At 39.8% G+C, this 16,138-nt stretch overlaps 1 protein-coding gene across 1 annotated transcript in view; it reads right to left on the bottom strand.

Moving 5' to 3' along the window:
* PLCL1 (phospholipase C like 1 (inactive)) overlaps window positions 1-16,138 on the bottom strand; it is a 264,630-nt gene that overhangs the window by 44,750 nt on the left and 203,742 nt on the right. The window contains exons 2-3 of the mRNA XM_080670840.1: window positions 4,203-6,677; window positions 1,462-1,665 (exon numbers count right to left, since the gene is read on the bottom strand). Coding sequence (XP_080526966.1) covers window positions 1,462-1,665; window positions 4,203-6,677 — 2,679 coding nt within the window. The remainder of the gene's footprint in view (window positions 1-1,461; window positions 1,666-4,202; window positions 6,678-16,138) is intronic.

Raw genomic sequence — 16,138 nt, 5'->3', positions numbered from 1 at the left:
ATATTTTATTTAACCAACCCCTCTATGTTTACATTTTAAAATATAAATATTTATGTACAAATTTGTTGGCTTAGAGAATAATTCTCTGGCAAGGAAATATATAGATCAAATGGGATAAACATTTTAAATTCTCTTTCCAAATTGTTCTCCCCCTAAATTATATCAACTTATTTTCCCACTAGAGGTAGATGGATGGCAGTATCTTAAATTTTCTTAAATTCCTTATCAGAGGTACTGTTTTAAAAAAACAATGCCAATTTAATGGAGAGGGAAAGTATGTCACTACATTTCTTTAGTATCTTTCATTTAAAATGTATTTCAAGGTTAAAGGTTTTTACATTTCCATTATATTTTGGGGTAGAAGAGACACATGAATCGTCCATTCACCTTTGAAACCAAGACTATTTGTTATTCCCTAATGCCCAGTATCCCTTTATTTCTCAGTAACAGAAGAGATGACTTTCAGTTGAACATTTGGAAATAAAAACATTTCCCATCCTCCTTTGCATCTGAGTGTGTCTTTGTGTCAACTCGAGGATGATATATGAGCAAAACTTACCTATGCTACTTCAGAGAAATGTCCCCAAAGTGACAGGATATGGCCTCTAGTTCCTCTTTATCCTCCCTGTGAGTTGAACGCAGATGTTATGGTTGGAGCCCCAGCAGCCGTTTTGGGCCATGGGATGGGGTAGGGATGGTGGAACAGAAAGCCAGAGGAGGCCTAGGTGCCTAAGAACTTTGGAGAAGTGCCACCTTGGATGGCTGGTCTCCAGATTTTTATGTGAGAGAATAAAACTTTGTATTTTTAAGCCATAATTAGCTTGCATTTTAGTTTCATGAAGCTGAACTTGATCCTGACTAATGTAAGATTTTCTTCCCCATATTTTTCCTTATCAATTTTCAAGTACTCATTCTATTTTAAAAGTATTTACTTTATCTGGTTTACACATTACAAAATTTTCCAATTTGTTATTTGCTACCTCATTTTTTATGGAAAAATAGTTATTCTTAAGTTTAATTGCTATATATCCATTACACATTCAGAAACATTAGAGAATAGTATTAGCTTAAAATATATAAATTCCTAAAAAATGTTTTCTCAACCATCATAAGGCAGCATAGAGGTTTAAGTTCACTCCCTATGGGTGTGCAATTAAATGGCTCTTTTGTTGGCTAACGTTATTTAGATGATGGGATATAGATGCTTTCGAGGACTTAATCAATAATTCATTCTTTGCTAAAAGAGGTTTTCCATTTGCAGCCTGTGGCGCTCAGGGCTCAAAGCACAGCCTGAGCGGTCTGCCCGGGGCTTAGGGGAAGCCAATGGCTGGCCCTGCCTCCATCCCCAACTCGGGTTTCAAAGGCAATCACTCAGAGTCATTCATTAGAGTCCCTCAAAAAAGCCTCTGTATGATTTCCCCGACACACACACCGATCAGAAATACAGTCATCACTTCCTACCAGATCATAAGCAGCCAGCATCTTTTTCTGCACGTCTGGAATCGCCCCCAGCGGCTCCAGATAAGGAAAGCTGTCCTTCATCACAAGGGAGACGGAGGGAGTGTTGTCACTGGCGATGAGCCGCGAGGACAGAGTCAACAGGCACTGCTTCAGACTGGCAATGGGAGGAAGGCCACACAGCTCCTTCACGGACACGATGGCGTTCTGTGGGCAAGGAAACACAGAATCACACGTCTGACCACGTGACACATCACCCCAGCACTTCTAAGTTCACACAGAAACGCATTCATTAGAAGCACTTCCTTAAATGCACGTGTAATTTAACGTGAACTGGATCATAACCAACCACAAACGTTGTGATGTGCACAAAGGTAACCCAGAGCCAATTCACTGTTACACCTCATCTTCCTCCATTTCTAGCAACTGCCACAGAGATGCCACAAAGCCGCTCAGATTATGCCCCAAGGCTACACCGCGCTTTTCAACGCGGAGCCCTGGGGTAGTCACACAAATCGGCACTGGCTGGTCCTGAGTGTCTTACTTGATTTGTATCATGATGATCATTAAAACACGTCAGCAGCGGCACACTGGAGCGCATCTCCTTTGAGCTTGTCCCCTCGGGGTAGCAGGCTGTTAAATACCGTCCTCTTTTGACGAACCACCAATGGTGTTCCTCCATCATCCCAGCAGAAAAGCACCTGGCAGATGCGAGTGCTGACACACAGTTCATGAAGAACTGCATTTAAAAGCCCTGTTACGCGGGCTTTTAGAAATTCATTAAAAGTCGTAAGAATTATAACTATTCTGTTTTATTAGTGGTGAACAGTACCAAACCTATACGTGCCTCATGCGTTTAGTGACAATGACAGTATTCATTTCTCTACTCATTAGGCTCCAAGTCATCTGTGACCCCCAAGGACTTTATGCTGAGATGATATAAAGTATCAGTAATACTTGGAAAAACTTTATCCATAGCCAACTCTCCTTAATATCTATTTTATTTTAATATATTTTTATTGATTTCAGAGAGGAAGGGAGAGAGAGAAAGAGATAGAAACATCAATGATGAGAGAGAATCATTGATCGGCTGCCTCCTGCAGGCCCCACACTGGGGATCAAGCCTGAAACCTGGGCACATGTCCTGACCAGGAATCAAACCGTGACCTCCTGGTTCATAGGTCGAGGCTCAACCACTGAGCCATGCCAGCTGGGCCTTAATATGTATTTTAAATACATAATATATGCAATGTATATATTTCAAGAATTATATAGAAATATATAAAATCCACTTCGAACATATGGAGTTACATGTAAAATTGACTTATAACTAATGTAATATAGGGATGTATATTAGTTATAGAATGATGTCAGAATGTGAGTAGAAGATGCTGCCATTTGGAGCCTATTTTTAAATAATCCTTACAATCTAAGTATTTATGTGTGATTTACATACCATATTATTATTTTCTGGCATTTTGGCTATTTAAAATTGTTTTAAGCCTATCCTAGAACTTCTTTGTGAAAAAATGTAAAAGTAATCTTTTTACCAACTGCTGGGTATGAAGTTCGACATCACATGACTAACAACCATGAATGGTCATGGATATTCATGGCAGGCAATTCTGGATTTAAAGCGGAACATTGCTATTTATTCACTGTAATATTTGGACAATTACTTAACCACTTCAAGCTTGATTTCTATTTTGAAAGTAGGGTTTTTGGTGAGAGTTATGGTAAAGTGTTAGCTAGAAGGGCAAATGAAGTGCACTGAAGAACATGCCTCTCCTGTTTTCTCTCATGCATACACCACTGCCGCTTCTGCAAACCCACACACGTGGGAACTGCGTGAGGACTTGGTGTCAGATGGCTGTACAGTGACATGAGCCTAGAATAAGTATATTCAATAATATTGAAGAAAGAAGTTTGCAGCCATCTCTGGTTACAAACATTAATGGAAGGAAGGAGACAAACATTGGATTTCTATATGCTGAGACTGGGCCATTAACACACACTCTCATCTAATTCTCATAATAATCCTGTGATGTACGTATTACCATTTTTCCTACCTTATGTGAAGAAAAGTGATGATGAGAAACCTACAATAATTTGCTCAAGATCACAAGGGGATAGAGTTTAATCAAAAATCTATATCCTTTCTATTAAACCACATTTCTAAGAGAAGACTAAATAGTTTTCAACAAGTTCATTTTTGTTTGTTTAGTTTTGCTTGCTCTTGTGGGGAGTAATTTGTTATTGCTGTACATTTAAACAACAAAATCTAATAGGCATTACACTTGTTTTATATGACTTCAAATTACCTTCCATGTTCATACCGGCAAATATTTTATATATATACAGTTGTAATGCTTATGCATGTGTTTGTATGTATATATATTTTATATATAATATTTTATATTCTTTTCACATTTCATATACACATTCCCGTCTATCAGTTTAGTTATATACTAGGAATATTTAATAGATTTGCAGCATTTTGCTACGTGATACTCTGTTAACTAGCTTAGTGCAGGCCAAAGTTAACATAGCATTACAATTAGAAACAGAAAAGAGATCTGCTTTATCACAGGTAAAACGGAACTTAATTCAGTGATATTGGGTACATTCCACCTTTCTGATCATTGTTTGAGGAATCAGATCATTACTAAATCACAACGTTCACTGGTAAGAGCGGGGTCAAAGTAAGCAGGGGTCAGGAAGGCAAGCGGAGATTTTTTTCCTACCTGCATATTTTCTCTCATATCTATGGCTTCTCGTAAGGGATGCACTGCTATTTTAAAGATGTCATCTATGGGTTTGAGACCGACGTTCCTGAGCATGGTGTACTCTCGAACTTTCTTCCCCATCCTCACGGAGAGGCTGCGCTTCTGCGCCTTGCCCCCGCCGCTGCGGTTTGTTATTGCTATGTGGACAAAGAGGGTCACGTGCTCCATGATGTCCCCCACGAAGGAGCGCAGGGGGACGTGCCGGTAGCCGGGCTGCAGGCACTCGAAGGGAATGGTGTACTGCCCGATGAACTCATCCCCAATGTAGTCGTCATCCAGAACCACGAAACGGATCATGGCCAGCTCGGGGAGGTTCACCTGAAACTCAAACGTTTCATCAAAAATGGGATTGTCACTGTTTTGCTGTACAGTTTTCGTTCTTTGCTCCGAGCAGTCCGCTGGGATCCCGTGTATCTCTATACACACATAGGGATCTATGACATCCCCTTTGGCACACGCTCCCTTGGGCTTGGGGAAATTCTGGCCGCTGATGATCTTGATGTGAAGAGCGAGAGGGGACACCCCGGGGACAACGCCCTTGGTGTTTGCGCTGAAGTAAGAAACTTCATCCCGCATGATGGACGGCCTCAGCACATAGCCGCAGCCTCCGTTCTGAAGGAACCAGCCCGTGTGGAGGTCCATCATGGGACCCGGCGTCTGAAAATTCATCGCCACAATCTGGCAGCCACAATTCCAAAAGTCCTGTGGGTTCAAGTTACTGGAGTCAATCCTCATGGCACTTGGATAGATTCTGGATAAGAACTTCTTATTGTAATTTACAAAATCCTCTGGGTATTCGTTTGCAATTCGGCTGGCCTCTGATTCACTAAACGAGCAAATCTCCCAGTAGTTTTGGCTTCTCATAGACAGTTCGAAATCCCTGTACTGGACAGATTGACAAATCGATACCAAATCAGAGAGTTCCCTACACAGCCAGATGTGTTTCTGCTCACCATTGTAATCTACCGACATCCTTCGAGATATTTCGGCTTCTTCGTCTTCATCTGTTACCTCCCCTTCTGAAGCATCTGAGTCAGAAGGCAGTTTCTTTCCTTTCACAATGATCATCCTTTTTAATTTTTCGGGTGATGGGAGGTAGGCCTCTGACGGCGAAGGTGCTTCAGTATAGAGTTTAGTGCCAAAGACCTTTTTCATCTGCTGGGCCATCACCTTCTGCTGGGGGAGCGAGCAGTGGTTCCCCAAGCACAGAATGAGCGGGTACTCAGAAGCCACAAAGGCAAATTTGTTGATCACCTCTATGACACTTCGGAAGGACAGGTGTGTGCTCATGTTATTTCGGTTACAGAGGACTGGTTCACTGTCGGAACCATCACTCACATCGAGCTCAATGCTTCGACAGCCCATCTTCAAAGCTCTAACGTACCCGTTAATGTCAGCCGGCCCCCTGAACTGGTCTTCGATGAGATAGGTGTTGTGCGAGGCGCTGATGTAGTAGTGAGATAACGGCTGGGTCATATCCTGGGCAACCTTTTTTTGCTCCGGATCAAAAAGGTCACATTCCGGTGACAACAAATACTGGGTAAAGCCATCGATTGCAAGGAATCCTTTCTGACGTCCCTCTTCAGAAAGCTCGTATCTCCGAATGATGTCCAAGCACATATCCTCAGTGATATGCGTGACTCCTTGCTCGGCTTCTAAAAAGAGCCTCAGGTCATTGGCGTCCAGGTACTCCTTGTTTTTAGATATCTGTACGAGTAAGAAATACACTTCCGGCCTGGTGCAAAGCTCACAGAAAGCTTCACAAAACTCCTCTTCTGTCACACGGGTGGTGAGCTTCTCCTTGCTCTTCTGGATTTCCTTAAACTTTAACCTGATCTTGGATTCCTTCAGGGTGGGGTTGAGTTGTTTGATCAACTCCACCGCGGTGTCTTCCAACATGATCCCGTTCCCATCCACGTCTGCTGCCACAAACACCGTTTTCAACCACATGAATCTGGGCGTGTTCTGGCTGCCCTCCATGAAATCGAGGGGCTGCTTGCTCCGAGAAACCAGGTACCGTAACCCCGACACCCAGATGTTTGCCACGTCTGCCGAGTGAGCCACTAGGTCCAGAGACTCGTAGTTTTCCCCGTGGAGGATGGAAAAGGCACAGTCCTCGCAGATCTGGTCGGCGAGGCCGTTGTTCCTGAACGTTTCCGTGTTCTTGCCCAGCCTGATCTCTTTGACAGCGGAAATGTCCAGCTTGGCTTTCTCCAGGTCCTTCTTGGACGGCTCCCAGCGGAGAGCCAGGAGGTCGGTGTCCAGGGTGAAGAAGCGGTTGTAGATGCGCGAGTTGGGCCGCACCTTCTTGAGCTCGCAGCCGGCCTGCATGAAGCTGATGCAGTCGCTGGCGCTGCTGACCTTCTTCTCCGACGGCATGCTGCTGAACGACACGGTCTTCTTCCGGCCGCCGCCCTTCTGGTTCGCAGGATCCTGCAAAATAATTGGGAAATAATGAAGCCAGGGCCTTTAGAAAATAGGGACCTTCAGTAACACTCTGTGGACTCCTCAGACTCCATTCAGCTATGACGGTTGTTTGGACGGATGCTGGCCTACAATGTTCCTCTCCACTGTCTCAGAAAAGAGGGACCGCTGAGAAAATTGATGTTTTGGGTTCAGAAAAACACTTACTTTTCAAATGCCTGCGTGTTCTTTGAAGTAAAATCAAGCACTATTAAGCTAACTGCAAATCACTCATTTGCGCATTAAAGCAATTTTGTAAAAAACGCTACATGTTGGCAATTTGACAACCTAGCTGAGTCCATATAGGTGGGTGAAAGAAATAGAGCTGGATTTCTTTTTAAAGTTTTCCTTATTGGTACTTAGCAACCACATAAGTTGAATACTTAAAAGGAGTTCAAATAAAAGATTTTAACCTTAGCATACTTTACATTACAAAAAGGGCTTACACTATAGCTTAACTAAGGATTATTTTTTTCCTCAAACTATTTTGAAGAACATGAGGGTATTGAAAGTCAGATTGAGAGCTAACAATGGACAATAACTCTTGCTTGAGCGAACTTTCAGATTGGGGTACACAATTGAAATGAACATTCTGAGAACTGCATCTGCATCTCAGTCTACTGCTATTTGTTAGCAGCCCCAGCTGAGAACCAAGCAGATGCATCACTAGCTCCACTAACTTGTAAGGTCCCTCCAATGGAAGTTAAGTGTCAAAGCCCTTTGCCAGAGATATCACAGGGAACATGTGCACCCTGCCTTTCCCCCAGGCCTGTAAGTGCGCTTGGAGCTTAAGTCTCTGAAACCTGGTCTCCTCAGCCCATTTCAGCATGCTCATTTCAACCATTCAGATTAGTGTATCTTATCCAGGTCAATTCTTTCCTGTGGCTATTTCCTCCTCGGGTGTATCTAGGCCTTCTTATTGTCTTTCCTAAGCTATATGTCCAGTCCTCTGAATACTCTTCATTATGAGATGATGGACTTCATCTGAGTCCTAGACTGTCCACTGTGTCTATCACTCCCACTTCATTGGCACTGAACATCTGACCAATGCCACTTAAAACAGGATAATATTTCTTTATACGTTCCTCTGTTCAGACCAGGTACTCAAGTTAATAATGCTCCCAACCACATCGTCAATTCAGATAATTCTCCCAGAAACAACTTTCCCAAAAGCACCTTCATGCATTTTTATAGTACCCAATTTTGTAAGCATATCAAGGAGGAGAGTGCACAAGGAGCAAAAATAACTAGTCTCAATTGTCGTTATTCCACTCAGTAGTATGACCTTTGTAAGTCATTTAGCTTCCCTCTCCGAATCTTTATTTCTGCTTTAAATAGGAATGAATAATCCTTCTCCACAATAGAGTGTTCTTATGAGACTCAAGAGAGAAAGTGCACATATATTCTTTGTAAACTGTAAGTGCTTCTAAGGTCATTCTTTTTGAAGGAAGAGGAACATTTGCTCATACATGTGGTCACTGGAGGACCATCAGTAGGCACGGACCAGGACATTGGAGATTATAAAAAAATTATTCATTCTGACCTCTGAGCATCTAAGACAAATGTTCAGTGATAAACTAAAAGTATTTAAAAACAGCCGCATGGTACTGAAAAGTATAGCCAAAGTAGTCTAGGCTGCCTCCTTCACCGACATCCTTTTAAAACAGGGTAGGATCTCTTCACTAAGGCCTCATTTAATTGTGGTCTTGCCTGTAACAGCCTCCCTATCCGATGACTTGGGAAAAGGCACAATGATTTATTAGTCAATTAACTACAACCTTGCCCGTGAAAAGGAAACAAATTTTGCTTTCGTTGTAGAATGTTGGTGGGCTGATCCATGAACTCAAATGCATATCTTTTTTTAAGTGACAAAGATATAAGTTACCCAATTTAGATGACAGAATCTTGCCTCTCGGTGCCCTGGCATTAAAGAATTTTGCCCCTGCTTTTCCAGAGGGTTGTTATTTTTAATTATCCCATAGTGGCCAAATTCCTCATCCTTAAGTTAAGAGGCGCTGTTAGAACACATTTAAATTCGTCGCAACCCACACGCTCGGGAATATCAGATGCTTGTGTGTATTTTTCCACACCATCAAGGCAGGCACCTAATGGCACTGCTGAGATGGGATTAATCTAGCAAGTAAACTAGAGAGGGAAACTGTGCATTGTGAGGGTAAATTAGACAGTGACTCAGCTTTTAAAGCTACCATTTGACTAGTCATTTAAGCTAATGAGAGCTTTCACATTAAAATTTATTTTTATGTAAGCAGATCATGTTCCAAATAAGATTATTGTCAACAGAGTTATAAAACATCTAATAGTTCCTAACAAACTTCAGATGAGAAATTAGAGTTCCTCTAAGTGCATGTACATAGTTCCTGTACCCGATGCACTATTATGCGTTATTAAGCCAACCTTCACTGATCTGAGCCACCATTTGTTTATGAGAACAAAACTCCTGCTTTCAGAAGAGATTTCTCTTATAAGCCTCTCTTCTTTGTAGTGAGATCTCCTTAAATCTCCTTAAGTCAAGACAGTTTCTCTCCTAGTAAGTTAAGCCACCCAGAGATGAATGTCTTATATCTAGCCTACAAAAAAATTCACCTGCCCTTATTATTAACACTCGTTTTTTGCTTTGACTTGCAATTTCCGCATGATTATAAAACTTCTCCCAAAAATGCCTTAAAACTTGGAACCAGTGGAAAAGATATGATCTGAGGTTGTCATTTCACAAAGGACAAAATCCAAAATTATTACAAAGCCCCAAATGAGCAAAAAACTGATCATAGCACATGAGAACAAATAATTAGCTTGTTTGCTGTTGACTAGAGCCAAGATAACTTCTATTCAAAATATGCTTGAAGAGTTTCAGGACTCGGATTCCTCTAGGACTGCTCTTTCAGGGTCATACTATGCAATGGCTCTGAAGAGTCAGGAGGAGGGAAAATGAGACTGTCAGAGTGGACAGGGAAGATGGATGACTCCAAATCTCCTTCTGAGCTTCTTCACCACCATGGCCCCTTTGCCAAGCCTCATACCCCCAAATCTTTTTTCCCCTCAAGAAGATGTTGGTAGGTTGTTGGTGAAGGAAGACTGTTCAGGTAAACAGACAAGGGATATCCCCAAATGAAAAAAGTTGACGTCTGGGATTATAAATCTTCCTTGTTGATAAATACAAAACATACTGGATGATGAAATGAGAACAAATCCATTGCAGTTATCTGTATATTGAGAAGACAGGCACTTTTTGCGCTTTCCAAGAGAAAACAAGTTCATTCTCAGTTCAGGCATGCTCTCGTCAGCTTTCAGCTTATTAGATGATTGAATTGTCTCCAGTAACCAGAAGGCCTATCCAAAAGATTATTATAAAGTATGGGAGCTCCCTATTTTATCGCAAAGCTAAACTTTCTGACTCTGGAATTAAGGGGAAAGGCTAAAGTACCAATTCCCTCCCCAAATTTCTCTTAGAGCAGCTTACCAAAAAGTTTAAATTTATTAGGATGAACAGCATCTTGTGAGAGGTCCCCTAAATTCTAGGGGGTCCAAGAATAAGTCAGGCATGGAGCCCAATCTTATTTCCTAACATTCTATGTTTAAGTTTCCAAATTATCATTTCACAAAAGGGATCACCTTTAAAGAGGTTGAGTAGCCCTAACTGGTTTGGCTCAGTGGATAGAGTGTCAGCCTGCAGACTAAAGGGTCCCCGGTTCAATTCCGGTCAAGGGCATGTACCTTCGTTGCAGGCACATCCCCAGCAGGGGGTTTGCAGGAGGCAGCTGATCGATGTTTCTCTCTCATTGATGTTTCTAACTCTCCCTTCCTCTCGGTAAAAAATCAATAAAATATATTTTTAAAATATAATAAAAAAAAGAGGTTAAATAATCAAATAAATAGCCCTAGCTGGTTTAGCTCAGTGAATAGAGTGTTGGCCTGTGGACTGAAGGGTCCTGGCCTATGGCACATACCTAGATTGCAAGCTTGATCCTTAGCCCTGGTCAGGGTGCACACGGGAGGCAACCAATCAACGTGTCTCTCTCACATCGATGTTTCTCTGACACTCCCCCTCCCTTCCACTCCCGTGAGGTTTAACAAAACAATAATAATAATAATAATAATTAATAAATAAATAAATAAACCAAATTTTGTTTATATGGTCTCTTAACATTTTCAGATAATACTTTTGGATCTATTGTTTTCTTAAATTAATCAATACTTTAAATAAAGTATTTAATCATCAGAATCAACAAGTCTCATAAATAGTAATGTCGTAGACATGTGTTATTCTTTTATTAAAACAATATAAGACATTGATTTGACTATGAGCACTGTTTATATCTATATCATACCATAAACATTATTTCTATCTAATCTCATGATGAAAGGGTTGATTTCAAATCTTAGAATAATTTCAAAATATTAGGGGGATATGTACAAATATTTTAATACTTTTAAATTTTCATTTATTTTTTACATTGTTGCTTATCTACTATTAGGAACCATAATTAAATGAGATTTCTATACAGCAGTGAAGGCTTTACAGCTCCCTAAACATATTTTGTTAAACTGAAATTGAACTAAACACACATACATTCAAACTAATAAGCTTGTTTTCCTAAGTTCCCAGTGGTTTTTCTCTTCCTACGACCAGTTTAGTTGGATATACTGCAAGTTTCTTAACAAAAACTCAACAAACAAAATCTCTTTTCTTCATAACACACAACATTGCCATTCGATACACACACAGCTTTGGGTCTCAATCATGAAACTTTGAACTATTTTAACATAACAATTTCAGGAAAAAGTACATTGAAGCAGAAGAAAAATAAGTGAATGTAGTTAACACCAGAAATGTACACTTAAAAATGGTTAAAATGGTGGATTTTATGGTATGTATATTTTATCACCAAAATAGTATACCGAATCACTGCACAAAAACGTAAGGATAAAGAAAACATCACGCCCGCATTTCCCTATCTCTGACCTGATGAGCAGGTTTAAACATCTAACTATATTGTCACATATTCTTTTCCTTTTCTTGACAAGTTGTTTTTTAAAAAGTGAAGAGTTCTAAAATGATTCTTTGTTAAAACAGAACAAATTTACCAAACCCTAAAGAACAGCAATCAAAACAGCAGGTGTCAAACTGAAAAAAGGAATCTGTCTCATAATGCAGAAATCCAGATTTCTCAAAATGACATTTGCTTTTCTCTCTTAGTGTAAGAGGTGGTGAAAACTTAGTTCTGAAGAGTTCTCTTTAAAAAGTATTCACAAAAATTTATTAGATTATAATGAAAAGACAACTGAAACATAGGCAGTAAGCCTTCTTTTCAACCTTAAGGGTTATATCTGTCCTTATAGACAACTCCTAACACTAATTCATTCTGGTTTTATGCACTTCCAAGCAAAACTCAGAAACAAAAGGTTGATTGATACATTAAATCTTCAAAGGATTGTGAAAATATAGTCTAGAATCCAAATGAGCCCTCACCTTGGGTATTGAGAGACCTCTGGTCTCCATTCTTCATTCCTTAATTCAACAATGATAGGTACCTACTACATGCTAGGGACTAGCACAATGTAGAGTTGAAGAAACTGATAAGGTCTGATTTTTATCTCACATAGGTCATTCTGGACATGCACTGAAAGGATATAATGTGGATAAAACTGAAGATGGCAGAATAGGTGACTCCTGTAGCTTTAAAGGAAAGAAATGATGGTCCAAGGTAGCTTACTAATAAAGGGGATGGAAAGAAGTGGGAAGTATCAAGAAATAGGAGCATACCAAAATACCTTTTATGAAACACTATATCCTGATCTATGTGTTTAAAGTGTTATTTATTTAATACCTGAAACAAACCTACTTAGATGATGTTTCTTCAACAACGGTGGAGTAAAAGCAAAGAACTGCCTCTCCTGAACCTTTTCCTATATTCCTTCATCTCTGTGATTCATTCCAGGAGTAAACTCATTAAAACCTAATGGAAATCACTGGCCTTTCACTGCAAATGCTCACAGGTAGCATCAAAGACTGTTTCACCTGTTTGGAATTGTTTTTCTTTTCCAATGAGGCAATTAAGTCCATACAAATGAGGAGACCTGGACATAGAGAAAACCACGTAGATAATGGTCTTGGAAGCCTGCATCACCAGATACCCACTTCATCCTGCTGTTCCGGGGACACCTGTCATTTCTGCCCCTCCCAACCCCCACCCCCAGCATTAGGGCACAAACCTGCAATTGTTTATTACGAAACCCCACTGACCAATGAGCTTTCTATTCTCAACTTCATTTCCCTCAGGTCCATAAGAGTAGATGCTTTCCTATAATGTCAATTGCTTTCATGGGTAAAGCCTCATTTCTCACTTAAAGCTTACCAATCACGTCTTGTGTCCTTCACAATTCATTTTGCATTCAGTTACAAGGCACATTCACACTCCCATTACTCTAGTCAAAAACATGATCTTTTCACTTAACCCCACTGCTAGATGCGATGCCTGGTTTGGTTGATTCTAAGACCCAGGAGAAGATGCCACAGTGCAGCGCCTTGGCAGCACCAGTATGAACAAAATGCGGTAGACACCAATAAAGGTCACCTGACAATTATTCCATGGCCTCTGAGGAATGACCTGCTGCTATCAGTCCTGTTCCTCGAGCACAGGTATCCACGTCACACTCAAAAACACGGCATTAAAATGCATCGGTTGATCTCTTATTTCCCCCACCTCTCCCTAACCTTACCCCTGTAATTTGACAGTCTGATGCTTTACTGCCTCTGTAACTATCTTTTTGTTCATCAGTTTATAATGTTTTTCATTATCCCCAAATGAGTGGGATCATGTGGTATTTTTCTTTCATTGACTGGCTTATTTCACTTAGCATAATGTTCTCTAATTCCATCCAAGTGCCTACAAATAAGAGATCAACTGAAGGACTTATATGCATGTATATAAGAGTAACCAACGGATGCAAAACATTGGGGGTGAGGGCATGTATGGGAGTGGGGTGGGGGTGGGGGGCAATGGTAAGATATGTACACATATAATACCTTAATAAAAATTTGAAAAGAAAAAAAAATTACATAATTAGAAAAATAGAAATAATAAAAAACATTTATTTAAAAAAAAATAAAAATAAAAAAAAATAAAATAAAATGCATCGGGAGCCTGTGCGACTCTCAGCAGAGGTGCCAGGAGCCAAGCCGCCTGGAAACTGAGATGGGATTCTGTCCTTTCTCATGAGGCTCCCGTCCAGCAGGGCCCAGGAACCCTGGCTGAACGCCTGCCAGCTCTGACTTTGCTGTTTCTGGAGTGAGGATTAATCACAGGCACTCTTTATGAAAAGCAGCATGTCATGGCCCCTGAATAAAGAAAATCTATAATGAAGAATATGTAAACATATACTGTTAACATCTATGCCAAATGCATCTCTTTCAGTGTATTTTTGTAAAGATTAGATGCAACACCCTAGGGATAAGCATATAACTTGATACTTAATTAGGGCATCCATCAGATATTGATAAATAATTAGTTAGGTCTTTAAATCTATGCATAATTTTATTTTTTCATTCTAACGTTGCACATTTAATTAAAGTACTTTATCTGAAAAATTAAAATATCAATAGAATGGTACATTATTAAGTGGAATTCATTTCACAAATGTTCCTGACAAAATTTCACATTTTCTTTGTGTGCTAAATATAAATAGCCAACCCACAGAATAGTTCCTCCCTTTCTGTGGCTTTTCAATTTTTAATGGGAGTATTTACCATCAACTATGAGACACCAATATATAATTTACATTGATTTCAGTCCTTTTGGGATTTAAACATATCCCCTAATTATCCAAACTTGAATACAGCATTTTTTAAACTGGAAAGGAAATACCCAACATATTTCAAAACTCTGTGAGTTCTACCATTGTTATCATAGGGAGTTATAGGAGACTAGAGGCCCGGTGCACGAATTCATGAACCAGTGGGGTTCCTCGGCCTGACCTATGGGATCGGGCCAAAACCGGCTCTCCAATATCTCCTGAGGGGTCCCAGATTGTGAGAGGGCACAGGCCAGGCCAAGGGGCCCCACTGGTGCACAATCGGGACTGGGGAGAGACGCGGGAGGTTGGCCAGCCAGAGAGGGACTACGAGAGGGCTCCAGGGTGTGTCCAGCCCGTCTCACTCAGTCCTGATTGGCCAGACCCCAGCAGCAAGCTAGCCTACCAGTCGGAGTGTCTGCCCCCTGGTGGTCAGTGCATGTCATAGCGAGTGGTTGAGCAGCCTTAGCATATCATTAGCATATTACACTTTGATTGGTTGAACAGATGACCAGACACTTAGCATATTAGGCTTTTATTATATAGGATGAGTTTCAGAAACAGAGGTGATTTATAAAAATAAGAAAATTATTTAGAATTTGAAAGTTGCTAGAAGAGTAGATCTGAAACGTTCTCATCACATTTAAAAAATGTAACTATATGTGGTGATGGATGTTAACTACATTTATTCTGGTAATAATTTCATAACATATACATATATCAGATCATTATGCTGTACACCTAAAACTAATACAATGTTACATGCCATTTATTTCTCAATTTAGAAAATCATTTAGAGTTATATTAGCTTAACTAGAAATAAGAAATATAATCAGCCTTGTTTCAGGGCATAAAGTTTTATTTGAAAAATGGTCACCTTCCAAGAATTCACTGTTTTCCATGAAATATTTGCTAAGAATAAGATTTCTGTTCACATATATCATTTATAAATTCTAATTAGGGTACATAAAACAAATTTTCATTAAGAAAAAAATCTTATAGAAAATTTAAAAATAATGAATTTATTTTTAAAAAACATTTTAACCCTAGCCAGGTGGCTGAGTTGGTTGGCGCGTCCTCCCATACACCGAAAGGTTGGGGGTTCGATCAGTGGTTGGGGCACGTACAGAAGGCAACTGATCAATTTTTCTCTCTCTCTCCCCCTTCCTCTCTCACTAAAATAAATAACAAAATATATCCTCAGGTGAGGATTAAAAAAAACATTTTATAAATGTGTGTGACGTGGGACATGGAGATTAAATGTTAATTTTATACTGGTAAAAGCATGTCTATTCAAACTTAAGAAACACTTCATTTATAGTCTAAATTAATTTTCCCTAGACTTAGAGAAGTCTAATCTACCATTTAATAAATAGATGTGTAAATTAACAAATAGACAACTTCTTACATTTGTATTAAGTCTTTACAGATTCTAACACTTACATTTAAATTATTTTACACTTCCCAATTGAATATTTCGTCTGTAATAAATCCCTAAGAGCAATCTCTGAGCTTTCCATAAGGTAGATCTCTGAACCACATACAAAATAGAATGTCAATTCTCCTGACCCAATGGAAAGTGCAAACACATCTTTAATATTTCTTCTCTTACATTGATAATA

This window comes from Plecotus auritus (genome assembly GCF_963455305.1).
Source record: "Plecotus auritus genome assembly, chromosome: 5".
Lineage (NCBI taxonomy): Eukaryota > Metazoa > Chordata > Mammalia > Chiroptera > Vespertilionidae > Plecotus > Plecotus auritus.
The sequence above is the reverse complement of the archived record's forward strand: the minus strand, read 5'-3'. Positions and strand labels throughout refer to the sequence as shown.